Below are 15390 nucleotides of genomic sequence, written 5' to 3'. Positions count from 1 at the left end.
TCAGGAAAATCTGCTCATTAACTTGCTCCAGCCATTTTGCTGCTTCAGCAGTATATTTGTCTTAAATCCTTGATGAGTTTCTTTTTTCTAAATTGCATTTAATATAGTTGTTCTTCCTCAAGAATGACATCTCTAAATGTTAAGTTATACTGTAGAAAATTTCACCCATGCTTAATTCTATATACATGATTCAGTTTTGATTTCAGCAGGACTAATCACATCTGTGAAATTACATGTGTAGAAGTACTTGCTGACTCCGCTTAGCTTTCTGTAGAGGAAACTGTTATTTAAAATTGCCTTTTTTTTAAAATGGCGTGTGCTTTTAGATTCTTGGATCTATAGCAAGACCTCCATTATAAGCTTGACCCCAAACCTATATTTGAACTAAAACTTGCCTAGCATACAAATTAATTCATTGCAATCCCTTCTCAGATGTGGCTTTTAAATTAATTCTGTAGTACGTGAGGAGGGCAGATTGCATTTGACCCGCTTCCTCGTGTCATCTGGGAGCAGTGGTTGCATATTGCTGGCCTGAATATAACTTTCATAGTGTCGTAATTCCTTAGATGATGTCATGGATAGGTCAGTTAATTGGAGGAGACCTCATGATTAGAAGAGCCTGACTTTTTGCATAGCACTGCAATAGAGTGGGTAATATTCTTGAGCTCAAGCTCCTTTAAAAGCTGTGCAAAGACAGTTTGTGTTTGAATGAATATTCAGTACAAAGGCAATCTCCGCCGCTGTCACTATTACTCGGTACAGGTGCATGTTCCATGCTGGCAACTCTCACTGCTGGAGTGCAGACTCAAAGTGGGTACTGTTGTGTTTCTGTATAGAGCTTGTATAACCAGAGTGTTTGGCTTCCTAAGTGTTAATGTTTAAGCTACTGTTGAAACAACCCTTTGAAAAATTAACAGAATCGAGGATTTGAAAAATCTCGGGAATTTATTTTCTATTAATTTTATAATGAAGTTGTTACTTTACATAAGATGTAATTGTGTCAGGTAAGCTTTTCCTTCTACACTTAAATGACCCCGCAGAAGATATCGCGGAGCGTTTTTCATTTAAATCCCTTAAAGAAATTGCAACATCTGTTACTTTTGTTTGTTTAATAATCAGTGTCACTATGCTTTTTAGCTCTGTTTGCTGAGAAGCAATATAGTTCTGTCACTATTGCCACTCCTCTGCGTCTCATTTGTCCCTGAAATGAATGAACTAAAGTCTAAAATTAGGAGGAAAGTTAGTCTTTTTCAATTTGTTTCATGAAAGATCACCTTTCAGGAACAAAAAAAGTAGAGAAAATAATACATAATTATACTGATATCCAGCCTCATTCTGTATTTTTTATGAGTGAGCACTTAATCATAGTACAACTTCGGAGTACAGTCACCACTGAGGAGTAACCATTTGCAAGCATTTCAGGCATCCCACATACATTTAAACTGTAAGATTGGTATCCTTATGTAATTTGACCGTGAAGGCATAGGTTTCCAAAAATAAGAGTCACAAATGTTGCATCTGCCTACTAGTTTTCAATTCCCCTACAGTTACAGACTCCAGGATTTTTTAAAAAAACCTTTAAATATCTCCATCTAGTTTAGTTCCCTAGGAGCTACCAATGAATGTAGATCTTATGGTGGTGGTGGAGGGTAGTGGAGGGTGGAAGGGGAAATGGAGAAACCAGTCTTTGCTTATGGCTGTTCTTAAAGATAGCAGAAAAGAAAGAATACATATGTATGGCAGAACACTTTTATCTGGACCAAAATATATTATATTCACATATATCCTTTGGATAATTGTATTTGGCTATAGACTGGTTGAGAAAATTCCAGTATCCTGACTTGAAGGTAATACTGTATCAAATAAATTGATCTTCCCTCTCAAATTTTATATTAATGAATGAATGTTCGTACATTTCAAAATAAGAAGGCAAAGCATTTAAAAGGTGATAAGTATTTCTAAATTATCAATTTAATTTTCATTGATATTTCATTTACCTGATTTTCATATTTACACTGTTTTGCAATCATATCTTTTTTTTTTACTCTAGATCACTGCATATAACAGGCGTACCTTTGAGACAGCAAGGCATAATTTGATCATTAATATAATGTCAGCAGAAGGTATGTACAGAAAATAGCTTGTTGTGTTTTGAACTGAATAAGCAAAAACATCTTCCGGGCTCCTGTTCTTTTACGATTGTCGTGGTTTAACCCCAGCCAGCAACTAAGCACCACGCAGCCGCTCACTCACTCCCCCCCATCCAGTGGGATGGGGGAGAAAATTGGGAAAAAGAAGTAAAACTCGTGGGTTGAGATAAAAACAATTTAATAGAGCAGAAAAGAAGAAACTAATAATGATAATGATAGCACTAATAAAATGACAACAGTAGTAATAAAAGGATTGGAATGTACAAATGATGCGCAGGGCAATTGCTCACTACCCGCTGACCAACACCCAGCCAGTCCCCGAGCGGCGATTCCCCGCCCCCACTTCCCAGTTCCTATACTAAATGGGACGTCCCATGGTATGGAATACACCGTTGGCCACTTTGGGTCAGGTGCCCTGGCTGTGTCCTGTGCCAACTTCTTGTGCCCCTGCAGCTTTCTCGCTGGCTGGGCATGAGAAGCTGAAAAATCCTTGACTTTAGTCTAAACACTACTTAGCAACAACTGAAAACATCAGTGTTATCAACATTCTTTGCATACTGACTCAAAACATAGCACCGTACCAGCTACTAGGAAGACAGTCAACTCTATCCCAGCTGAAACCAGAACAAAGATTAAAAAAATCAATGTAAAGTAGTTGTCTGGTGTTCAAGCCAAATGTGGGGACACAAAGGGGAAGTAAGAGAGTTTTCCTTCTTCAGGTTCAATTTGTTATTTTTATCTAAATTATTTATATCAGGTAAGACTATTATTCCTCATCCATAAAAAAAAAGGCACGTTTGCTTTTTTTAGAATTAATTTCAATTTTTTCCCGTCTTTTCAAATGGACCTTACATGACGGATTTTACTCTCCCTCTGCGTGTTTAGTTTGCTTAGTTCTACATGTTCTTTATGCAGAGAACAATCATATAGGCAGATTCAGAAAACAACAGATTATGGCATATATGAACATTTCAATTAAAAAAAAATTGAATTTAATAGTTTGTGTCCTTAAAATTAGTTTTTTTCACCATATTTATATATTTATAGTCTGGAGTATTGCAGGTTGGAGTCCATTGTCACTGCAGATCAGTTTTGACCCCAAAATTAGCATGAATGTAATTTTATCTGTTTAATGAAGATTTACCAGCTGAGACTCTCTTCCTCTAGTCTGCTCCTTCATCTCCCAGTTGCTTTATAAATAGCCAGTGGTTTTCAGCTTAAGTAACAGCTAATAGCACTAACTATTTAATTAAACGTAATCACATTAGCTTCAAAATAACTTGTTCAAATAAAAGTTTTTTGGAAAGGTGTATCAATCTTGAAGTGGTATTATGTTAATCATTACTTCAAATTCTTTGTTATGGAGCCTTTATTTAAGGCAAAACTCTTCCTTTTTCATCACAACTAGATTTTCCTTTACCATATCAAGCGGAGTTCTTCATAAGGAATATGAATGTAGAAGAAATGTTAGCAAGTGAAGTTCTTGGCGACTTTCTCGGAGCAGTGAAAAACGTGTGGCAGCCAGAACGTTTGAATGCTATAAACATTACTTCAGCCCTTGACAGGGGAGGCAGAGTTCCACTTCCTATTAATGACATGAAAGAGGGGTAAGCACATGTGTCAGTCTAATATTTTTGCTTTACTGGGTTTTTTTCTTACTGAAAAGCATAATATTTTTTCAGGTCTTCTAGAAACTTTGCAATTGCTGTTTTATATTTTGGAAATCCAGATTGGTGTTAGATATGAAAAGTTTACTGATGTTCTGAACCCCCATTATACCATGGGTTTATCATGTTAGATACCATTTCAACAGGTGACAGTTCCTATATATTGATTTTACGATCCAAGGAATACTAATAAATTCCATTAATTAGAAAACAGTTGGTAGTAAATATGCTTATTTTGTAATTCCAGTTGTTACTTCTGAGCAGCTGTTTGGCACTGAGTACTCAATAGTTCCCAATTCACAAAACTCAAAATTTTGAAACAAAGTATGACAGAGCATAGGTTACAAAGACACTTAGATTTCTAAGACCATTTAGCATGTAACAGTGTCATTTGTAGCTGTACTCAGTGAAATTTAGTTATGTGCTTTCATCTGAAAGTGATAAGCTGAGGTATCTGGGGAACTTAGGTTTCTGAGTGTAAACCGCAGGAATGCTCTATTTCCAGTTGTGATTCGTAACCATAAATTCTGTTCTGAAATGTGATACTTCAATTAGAAACTAATAAGGATTCAGTCTTTTAAAAATATGGTTGTGGTATTGCTTTTCCCTGGCAAAAATAAAGATACCTAGTTATTTTTAGATATTTTGTGTCAAATAATATCTAAAAAAGGGCTGAGGGTTCAAAATCTGAGATGTATGCAGAAAAGATCGTTGTTTCAGGCCCTTTTGTGGATCTGGAGTTTCTGACCAGGGAGTAAAAACACAATCTAAAGAAGGAAAGTGACTTCTGTACTAGCCAGAGTAATAGCAGAGCCACTTAATACTAGCGGCTTAATTTAAAACAGTTAGCTAGATAATGCCTAATATACCAAATGGCAACCAGGACCTAATTTCTGTTTCAGGATTCTTTGATACATTATTACCTGGTGCAGTAGACTCTATTTTCCAGCAGCATTCTACATGTTTAAATATGAAAATGAATAATACAGTTAGCGCAGTAGCTTTTATTTTATGTACTGTAATGCTAAATGAAGTATTAAGTTTACATTCAGCTTTCAGTATTCTGCAAATTTTGGTGGCAGTGCATAGCTACAGTATGGAATCTTTTAGGAGAAGGTGGGTGCTTTGGCAGGTTCATATTAGTATTAGGTTTAGAAACAAGTAGTCCTCGTGAATTTTATTTGAAAACATGGGAAGAAACTCTTCAAAAATACTATGCTGAGCACAACTGAAGATTTCCTTAAGATAAAATTATACTATTTTAATGCAACTTTCAAAAGTAGTACTGATTTACTTACATGAGGAACCTACACTTGGAGCTCTGTGACTTCATAGGAATTGACAACTCTGACGGTAAGCAAACATTTACATTATGCAGCAAAACAGAGCAAGTTGTAATAAGTAGCTAGAAAAATCCTTTTAATTTCAGTCTGTTATTCATATGCTTAGATAAAGTATACTATCAAAAAAAAAACCCAAACCAAACGTTTTGAGTCTTTAAAGCACAGCTGAATGTTACCATGAACAATAATAATATTTGGAAGGGTATGTCATTGTCCTTTGGGGATTTGTGAGAGGTATCCTGACAGTCTGTCACTCATCTCTTTCTGCAGTGTGTATGTTATGGTTGGGGCAGACGTTCCATTCTCTTCGTGCTTACGAGAAGTGGAAAACCCACAAAATCAGCTGAGATGCAGTCAAGAAATGGAGCCTGTAATAACCTGTGATAAAAAGTTTCGTACTCAATTCCATATTGACTGGTGTAAAATCTCTCTGGTGAGTTATTTTATTATCACGTAAAAAAGATGTTTGTAGAAGTACAATATTTTGTGCCAGACATGATTGAGGTAAGAGTTTTGCCAGCCTGGCCAGATGGCTCTGCCAAATTCCACTTATCATAACTGATTGAATTTGTTTTCCATCTAGCACACACTCTTAAGATTCTGAAAGGATTTTGCTCTGTAGGCTAAATTCTGTTAGAGTTGAGCACCAGCAAAACCACCATATTTGTTTTCACTAGCGGTGATTTATATAAATGGCCAGAGAACTCTAGGGCTTACAGAACTAAAAGTAATCAGAGGATTATTTAGGTAGGTGTGTTCAGTAATTCTGTGTGCTAATACTGCTAGTTATACTTGCTTTCCTAAAAAGTGTGTGTCTATATATATATGTGTGTGTTTTCTCAAATACTGAGTCTACAGCACAGACCAGTTAAATAGTATTTCTGTGCTGTTAAAAAAAATTTCTGAAAACTGTCTAAAACATATTTCATGTTAAAAACAAAATAGAAAAAGAGAAGAAAATGTGTTGACTTATGTAATCAGAATAAATGGGAACATTCTTCTCAGTCAAATACAAGGAAAATGATAACCAAACATAATTCCCAAAGAGGCTTTTTAAGGTTATTTTTGTTTAGTTCTGGTAAGGAAAATCAAGAAATGATACAATATTGGAAGAGAACATTGCAGCTAAGTTTGAACAAAGGTGGTGAAGGTACATAAAATAAACTTAGATGATTGTTGAGCTACTTCAGACATTACCCAAGAGGAAACTGAAAGGGAGATATGAAAGTCTTTTGTACAATGTAAAAAATGTATTGACTATGAGAAAAACTTACACACAAAGTGGTTAGGTAACTTCCAACCCTTTCTTTCTATACTCTATAAATTAGGAAAGCTGTTAGAAAGCTGTAAAATAGTTGTTTTCAAAAGAACATCCAGATTATTTACTTTTTATTGGCTTTCTGTTGACAATTGCAGAAGGTACATTTGTACACAGCAATACTTACCAGCACCTGAAAAATAGTAGAAGTCAGTCAGCCTTTGTCAAGAGCAAACTGTGTTGAGTCTTTGATTTCCTTCTACAAGAAAGAACAGAGGTGCAGCAGTTGTAATTTCTTTTTGGTAATGTTTTTTATACTGTCTCATAAGCAAGCTCAGGAACGTGGCCTAGATGAAGCTAGGACCTAGCGGAGAGCTGGCTGGATAGCCATAATCATAGCAGAATTATTAATAATTCATTGCCATGCTTCAGTAATAAGCTGGATGATGGAATGTGCTTATTAAATTAAATCTGCAGTCCCCATGAAACTGAAAGGATCTGCAGGTGCATTGAAGGACAGGATAGAATTCAGAAAGGTCTTGAGAAACTGGAGAAACAGCCTTAGAAAACACAGTGAATTTCAACAGGAGCAGCAGAGGAGTAGTGCACTAATGCAAGAATAATCAACATTGCTCACGCAGACTGAAGAGCAGCTGGTTAGGAGGGCTTCTCTGGAAAAAAACATCTGATAGTAACAGTGGCTCATAAACTTACCATGAAGCAGTGGTGTTGTGCTGTTTTGAGAAAAGCAGAGATTGTGTTAACAGGAACAGGCTCTCAAAGAGAAGCATAATTTTCTATAGCAGCATATAACCCAACCTTCTTGAACTTGGCACTTGTTTTGGCAGCATGCCGTGATAACTGAATTTAAATAGTCTTAGGGGGGTTTACTGTTGCCAACAGCATTGCTGCTGCATGCTGTAACCTGGTGGATCAACAGGAAAACAGAGCCAAGCTTCCCTCCATCTAATCACAAGGCAAGCCAAGGAGCAGGAGGTCCCCCAAGATCCATGGGCTGGGAGGGAGTTGAGTTTCGTACCCCATAACCACAACAGAGACCAGTGAGTGAAAATACAACCATCATATCCTCTTCTTCCCACTTTTTATGAGGTAACGTTGGCGGTTAACACCTAAATCAAACAGTAGATTTAAGCTTGTGGGTCCCAAATACTGAAAAGAGGGGCAACTTAATACATGCTTCCTCTTAACAAAGCTTTCTGATAGCTTGTTCTCACACCGTGTATGGGCTTCTGTCAGTCACATCAGTAGCTGCATACATCTTTTTTGTGTGTCTGCTTAGGGCTTGAGATTCAGCTAAGCAGCCAGGTAGAATTCATAACACAAAATATACTGCAGAATTTAATGAGTGAAGAATACATAAATTTATTTTTGTCAAACTGTATTGCACTTAAAATACATATATATACACATGTGTATGCACTTGAAGCTCAACGTAACATTATTTCTAGCATTCCATTAAAACCTGTTCATCCATTGCTTAAGTTTTAAAACAGTATTTTATGACTTGAAGAGTAAATTATAAAGAAATGACCATCAGTTGCAAGATTTCTCAATGAACAGTCAGGCAAATGGTCAAGCATGTAGGCAAATGTAATTTATTTTCATTAGTGATCTGGACAGAGTTTTAAAGCTACCACTAAATTTAACAGTAATATCTAACTGAAGATAATGAAAATAGAGGCAGAAAATTGAAAAGTCATGTGGGAAGGGCAGTCAATTAAATGCAATAGGAAATTCAGTAGCAAATAAGGGTTGTATTTCTAGGAACATTAGATATAGACATTAAAAAAAAAAAAAAAGAAATAAAAGATTACTTGTGACCCGGAATGCAGCCTTCTGGAGATTAGTTGAATAGGAGGGAGAAAAACCTTGGAACTCTGGCTCTGAACAACTAATGCACATCTCATGTTGGGGTACATCCTGCATTGGGTGCAGGGGGGTGGGGGGGAGGCAATAGAGCTGCTTAGTCCTCAGCAGCTCCATTCATGCCTCTTGTGTTTTTTGAGCACCGGATGCGAAGCTCAATAGGAAGGAGGAAGAAAATCCATAGGTACTCCACTCTTCATCTTTACCACCTTCATACAAGAGAGGGCAGTATTGTTATTCAGGAAGACTAGTAAGAAACGGATTAATTCATCAGAAAGAGATCAGTATCAAATAATTAGTTTGCAATAAAAATGTTTACTGAATTTTGACTCAAATATTATTTGTGTGAGATATCCTAAAATTAATCTGTAAAAAACATAGTATCTCTGGTAGGCACAAAATAAAGTAATAATGTGATAATGTGATGAGTAATAAAGTGATATTACTTATCACACTGATCAGAAGCTTTCAACGAAATGTAAGGTTTTATTGGTTAAAAAGAAGTGATTGGATGAAATTGTATAGAATTTGTCAAATGTGTAATACAGATTCTTTTATATGTTAAGGCTGGTTAAATACTGCCTGTTTTTACACTGTTACTTTGTTATATAATTGTCTTTTTTTTCTTCTTTTTTTTTTTTTTTTCTGGGTATCAGGTTGACAATACAAAACAAGTTTCCACCTTTCAGGAAGTGATTCGTGGAGAGGGGATATTACCTGATGGTGGAGAATACAAGCCACCTTCTGATACACTCAAAAGCAGAGACTATTACTCGGATTTCCTAATTACACTGGCAGTGCCCTCGGCAATAGCACTGGTGCTTTTTCTAATACTTGCCTATATCATGTGCTGCCGACGGGAAGGAGTGTGAGTACTTTAACACACTAATAAGTAATTGTAGATTTTTCTAAGATATAATGCATAGAAGACTTTTTGTTAGAAGAATTCCATTCAGTTCATTAAAAACATTTAAAACAGGCCAAAAGGTATCTTCTTGAAATACTGAACTGTTTCTCATCTAAGCACATACAGTAATTTCTAAGAGAATGGATGTAGGGTCTTTAATTATTCTAGTTGAAAGGGTTAAAAATCTCAACATATGCACAAAACTCCACAAAATCTCCACATACGCACAACTCTCCAAAATGCCCCAAACAAATAAAATACTAATAAAGGAGATTCAGGAGAATACTAAGTAATTTCTAAACCACTAACTTTTATAAAATAAGTCTGCTTGAGGATATGAACTGAATTTAGACATATTATAAAAGAAAAACACATAAAAGGAAAGCAGCAAGTAACGTAATTTCTGCCATTTCTTACACAAACTACAATTTCATTTTGTCACAGAATTTATTTTAGCCAGAAGCTTGTTCTTTAACTTGCATTTTCATTTCTCTGTGTGTGTGTCTGTGTGTGTGTCTGTCATCAGTTTCACATTTCTATACGTGCGTTCACTGAGGCCTCATCATAAACCCAGTTGCAAATGCTGCCAAGTTGCGTTTAGCAATAACCTTGTCAGCATTTCTACATCATGTACTATTTTCATCATCAGATAGATTTAATGTTCCAACTATCAATGCTATTATTTAATTCATAAATTTTGTTTTGTTTTTAGGGAAAAGAGAAACATGCAAACACCAGAGTAAGTGTCTTCTTTCCTGTTATTTTTCTTTTACCATTTAATTTTCATTCTCAGTAGCTTGTCATGCTTCATACATGTGTGTCATAATCTTCTTTCATTCTCTCTAATCCCTGGTTTAATTCATAAATGTGAAAGCTGCTTTTAAATCTTGGCAAGGATAAAAGACCAGAATAAAAAGGGTTTGAAATTAACGACTGTCAATTCAAAATAAAATAGTGCTGTTAGAATAAATATGTTAATATGTAATTTATACTCCTGGTTATTGGACTTCCCGGCCTATATCTTAAAGGCAGTGGACAGGAGAACAAATATCCTGGAAGGTATCCAGTGCCTATACTATGGAGTGTTCTAAAATTAATCTATGAGTTTTTGTGAATCTACCACAAGAATCAGGAGTTAACCCAAACTTTTATTTTAACTGCAGCAAATAAATGGAACATTAGCAGTAAACTGCAGAGTCTTGGATCCTATGAAAACTACTTATCCAGACAGCAAAATCTAATGGAATAATTACTGCCTTAAAAAATTAAATAAATCCAATATTTATTAAATTAACTATGTAAAGGTTTATAGTAATTGCTGCACTCTAGAGTCTGTAGCATGCATCAAAGGCCTTGTATATTTAAGAAACATTGTAAATTGTAAAAGTCTGTCCATTTTGACAGAGCATTTAAAATATGTATTTACTATTTTATTTCCTCTTGACATAGCATCCAGTTGGTGCACCACAGTGCTATACAGAAATCAACCAAAGAGCTTCGTGACATGTCTAAAAATAGAGAGATAGCATGGCCTCTTTCAACGCTTCCTGTGTTTCACCCAGTCACTGGTGAGATTGTACCACCCCTTCATACTGACAGCTACGATAATACCAGTATGCCACTGATGCAAACACAGCAGTAAGTATTTAGATTTTATTTTTTAACACTTGTTATGTTGCACAATTTAACTATGGATTCCAGTGCTTGTCATCTGAAATGTGTTTATTATGGAGGTATCAGTAATGACTCTCTACTTCAAGATTGCTCTGATGTTTGCATTTCAAGCAGAAAGGCAGGCTTTCCGTTATAAAATTAAATGGCTGGGTTTCAGTCTGCAGACTTGGCAAGAAGCTTTGTGTGGAACAGTTAAATTTCTGCATATTTTGGAGAAAAACCACTTTTGACAAAGGAATCATTTAAAACTGTTCTATGTTAGACACCCTGCCTCGTAACCCATGTCTTTGGAGTTCGATATAAAACTACCACTGGGTTGGTGGTATTTTCATACCAGAAAAATCCAGACTTTGTAAGTAGTTAGTCATGTACCTGTCACATGTGGTTTATGTTTGAAATGTTAACACTGAACAGAAGAGCATATTCCATTACACAGATAATAAATATAGGCTTGCCAAGGAAAATGCTCAGAGCTCTCAGCCGTTTACATTGTTGTCAGCCTCTCTCCAAGACAGAAACCAGAAAAATATTCATTTCTGTTCCTTAAAGTTCATTTATCAGTAACTTAATGAAACTATCAAGACAGACCCATCTGGTGCTTTGCACGTGTTCTAATTCAGACGAGTCGGTAGCGCTGTAGGAAAAAGGTATTTCTAGAAACATTTGGTCGACGTGTCTGGAGTTGAGCAGATCTGAGGCAGTGGTCTCTGAAGCAGCTGGTGTTGTTTCTCAGGGCCGTGTTATGACACTAGCTCCAGTCGGTAGTTCCTCAGCTGGCAGGCCTGCATGGCCCCAATCATACTGGTCCAGTGCCAGCACTAACTTGGCCCTAATTTACAGATGCTTGCCTTGAATGCCCTTTATAATGTAGATACGTGCTAGAAGAGTGTTTTCCTCTCCCTGTCCCAAAGCTAAATTCTCCAGAAAGTACAGCTATATAAATTATCCCTTGTACAACTACTGCAAAGTGCTCTACCCTGTCTTTAACAGTTTCTCCTCTATTCAGAATAGCAATTTTTTATGACTGGGGTGCCAAAGCCTGTGCCAAAGGCTTTCTTGAGCTGTACATTGAGTATTTATCCACTTCACCTACATTCCAACCCCTAATTCCTTTCTGTAAAAACAACCTTAATATCTGGTAGGTGTTAAAACACACACTTAAGCAGGACACAAAAATGTGACTTTGCCTTGGTAAGTGAACTGATCCGATATGTAGAACTAGCTGACTGTTCATTCATTCCACAGTCAATAATTAACTTGCAAATACTGTTACCTTTTCTGTATTCATCACTTATGGAAACCAAACTTTGCATAACATCAGGAACCTGCGGTGACTCTTGTTACCTCTGGCGTTTCACCAAGCCCTGAGCCTTTGAACCTAGTTGACAAGTGAAATAATAGGAACTACCCCTTAGCACTAATTTCCTTTCTTTCATTGACTTGGCTAACCTTTTGACAGCTGTATTTGCATAGTTAAAATGGATTATTGCTTCATAAGCAAAAAAATGAAGTTTAAATACTGAACTTGCATGCAGACTTGCATGCATTCCTACTTCAGACTTTGTAGGAAGCATTAAAGATATTAAATTGTTTTTTGTAGGAACCTGCCACATCAGACTCAGATTCCACAGCAGCAGAGTGCAGGTCAGTACTGAGAGAATACTGTAAGTGACTGGTGCAGAGGAATCACTAGTCAAAATGTATACGGTCTATGGACAGTGGAAACCATTTTGAAATATAGTACAGTATTAGAGCATTGTCATTCCAGATATTTTTGATACACTAGTGAAAATTTTGGGATGGGACTGATTGAACAAGTAGGAGAAATGCTACATTAAGATTCAGCATGAGACACTGGAATCTGGTACAGCTAAGTTAGAAACCTCCCCATATAAATAATTTTCTGTTACAACATGAAGCTACAGCCAGATTCCCAAATACGGTTACACTGTTCAAATTCTCTAAAACTTGATCGGAAATCAAAATTTCTAATTCTCACCAATACTAGTTAAGCTCTGAAGAAGGAGCTCCTTATTGCTGTTACTAAACATAAAGAGCTGATAGTGGGGAATCTGTGGTGAGGCATATATCCATGCTGCATGTTTCCCATGTCTTAGTCACCACTTTTGCATAATTTTCACAAATCCTAGTGTACTGACGGAGGTTGTGAATGATCCCATCAGAGTATCAACTAAGGCTGACTGTTCTCTCTAGTTAGTGTATCAGGTACGAGAAAAAGCTACAGCTGTAGCCATGTGAAAGGGAATAAGGATCATACAAGGAAAATGTAGAGGCTAAAATATAATTTTTGAATATTCAAAGAGCTATTTAGGCAAAATTCTAGAGATATGTATATATTGAACGTAACAAGGGAACTACAGCTCTGAGAGGAAGATTTGTTTTACCTTAGGAGTTCCATAAGCAACTCTTTCTTTTCATTCAAAATCCTTCTTCTTCATTACTGCTTTCGGGGATTAAAGGAGAATATCGTATGACAACATTTCAAAGATTTGAGGCAAGTATATAATAGACGCTTCTGCCCATGTGTTTTTTTGTTATCTGGAAATTAAAAACACATTTATAAAAAAACCCAACCTGACTGCAGTTCTGCTAGCTTTGCTATTTGTGTGCTTTATTATACATACACTGGAAATGGTGGATGACCCTGGCAGTCAAAAGCCTCCAGCACTGGTTTGGGTTGACATTTAGTATAGCTCTTAGCACTCACTACTGCCGGCATTTAGAAGGCAGAATAAAAATGTCACACGGTTCAGCTCTTCTGTTATGACTGTTTTGTTACAAGGATTCCAGTCTGTCTTGCAGTAAAAAAGATGCAAAATCACCTGGTAGTACTGTATGTTGACAGCAGTGAGAAATTTTCAAAAAGGTATGAAATACAAGCTAGCATGGGTTTGTCGCCTGCCAGGCGTGCTGAAGAACTGCCATAAAAATAGATCTTAAAAATTCTCTTGTGTCTGTATTTTCTGTAGTACATCATTTTGGTAGAATACATCTGTTCCTTCATATTCATCGCAGATGCTGCCTGTGACAAGCTCTTGGAAATTGGGGCAGGGGGAAATGTATTTGGGACAGACAATGTTTCCTCTTCTTCTCTTAGTTTACAATTACACCTTCCTTCCTAACTCAGATGTGCAGATGACACTGCAAGCACTTCCATGACATGATGGCACATGCCTCTTGGAGTTTATCTTCTAAAGGATATCTATGACTTGCATTGTCAGAAGGTTAGATTTTTAGAAAGTTACAAAATTCAGGCACTCCTAAGATTTTTTTAGTAGCATCAGTACAAACTTAGCAATCAATTTTATTGATCTGTTCAAATAAGAAATTTACAATACTAAACCACTTAAGGCCAAAAAGCCTATAGAACTAGACATTCATTGTTTAATTTTCTTCCTTTCCTACAGAAAATTCCCAATAATATACTCAGGATTATTAACATACTATCAGTCACCACTGTGAATAAGAAGATACTTCTATTTTAAAGCTTCAGTAGACCATACTTAGTAATTTGAAGAGCAGACCATGTCTAATAACCACTATCCTCTTCAGGAACTGTCTGCATCCCCAATAAGAAAAATTTTTTTTTTAACCTTATATAATAATGCAGACTTATAGCTGACATAATGGTCGACTGTTTCACAAAGTTAAAACTTAATTGGGAAAGAATTGTCTGAAAGGTCAGAACTCCCATCTAACGTTTATATTACACTGCTGAAAGTTGCTACTGGTCTTCAATATGAAAAGGTATATTAAGTTTTATAATTGTCTGTGTGAATTGGCAAAATTTACGAGGACTGTTTTAAGGTGCTTAGATGAAAAAGTTTATAGGATATTCCTATAATGCAAAAGCCTAGTGCATGTACCCTGCATACTGGATTTTCCATTTTGAGCTTCACAGTCTCCCTATGAAGTCTGTTAGATCCCAAATAGACAGATAAGTTCCCAGTTAAACAATCTTTTCCCAGATCTCTTCCTTCCCAGAAGAAAGCAAGCAAAGGTTTTTCATGTGTATGTTGTCTTTTGGTCCAGGTTGTACTTGCAGTGTTTCTCCAATGTGGTTGTTGATAAAGGACTAATAAGTACTATTTATGTTACCAATTGACAGTTCAATATTGTTGAAGCATCATCTGCCACTGATGGATTATATAAATTCTCATCTATTTGCAGGTAAATGGTATTCCTGAGGAAAGAAAACTAACAGAAGCAATGAATTTGTAATCAGAGAAGGCAGCAAATTGTCTTATTTCCTTACTTGTTCTGATTGATGCATGAGTTTTTCTGGTGTATATTGTGCATGCCCACAGTATTAAGATGATCTCGGTGCCAGAGAGTATGATCACTTCCATATAACTAATGTACTGTATGCTTTTGTACTTTGGACATTTTTGACAATTTGTAAACACTGATAACTTTTTATATTTGTTACATTCAGAAAATAATCTTTCAAATATATGTATTAATAAATATATCTTTATTCTGT

The 15390-nt window shown here is 36.1% G+C and overlaps 1 protein-coding gene across 1 annotated transcript in view; it reads left to right on the top strand.

Annotated features, from left to right (window-relative positions):
* SGCE (sarcoglycan epsilon) overlaps positions 1-15390 on the top strand; it is a 31962-nt gene extending 16572 nt beyond the window's left edge. Inside the window, 8 exon segments of the mRNA XM_075049501.1 lie at positions 2051-2123; positions 3559-3757; positions 5431-5593; positions 8962-9173; positions 9925-9951; positions 10662-10850; positions 12487-12530; positions 15078-15390. Of these exon segments, the coding sequence (XP_074905602.1) occupies positions 2051-2123; positions 3559-3757; positions 5431-5593; positions 8962-9173; positions 9925-9951; positions 10662-10850; positions 12487-12530; positions 15078-15094 (924 nt within the window). The 3' untranslated portion in view covers positions 15095-15390.

This window comes from Buteo buteo, chromosome 2 (genome assembly GCF_964188355.1).
Source record: "Buteo buteo chromosome 2, bButBut1.hap1.1, whole genome shotgun sequence".
Classification (NCBI taxonomy): domain Eukaryota; kingdom Metazoa; phylum Chordata; class Aves; order Accipitriformes; family Accipitridae; genus Buteo; species Buteo buteo.
The sequence above is the reverse complement of the archived record's forward strand: the minus strand, read 5'-3'. Positions and strand labels throughout refer to the sequence as shown.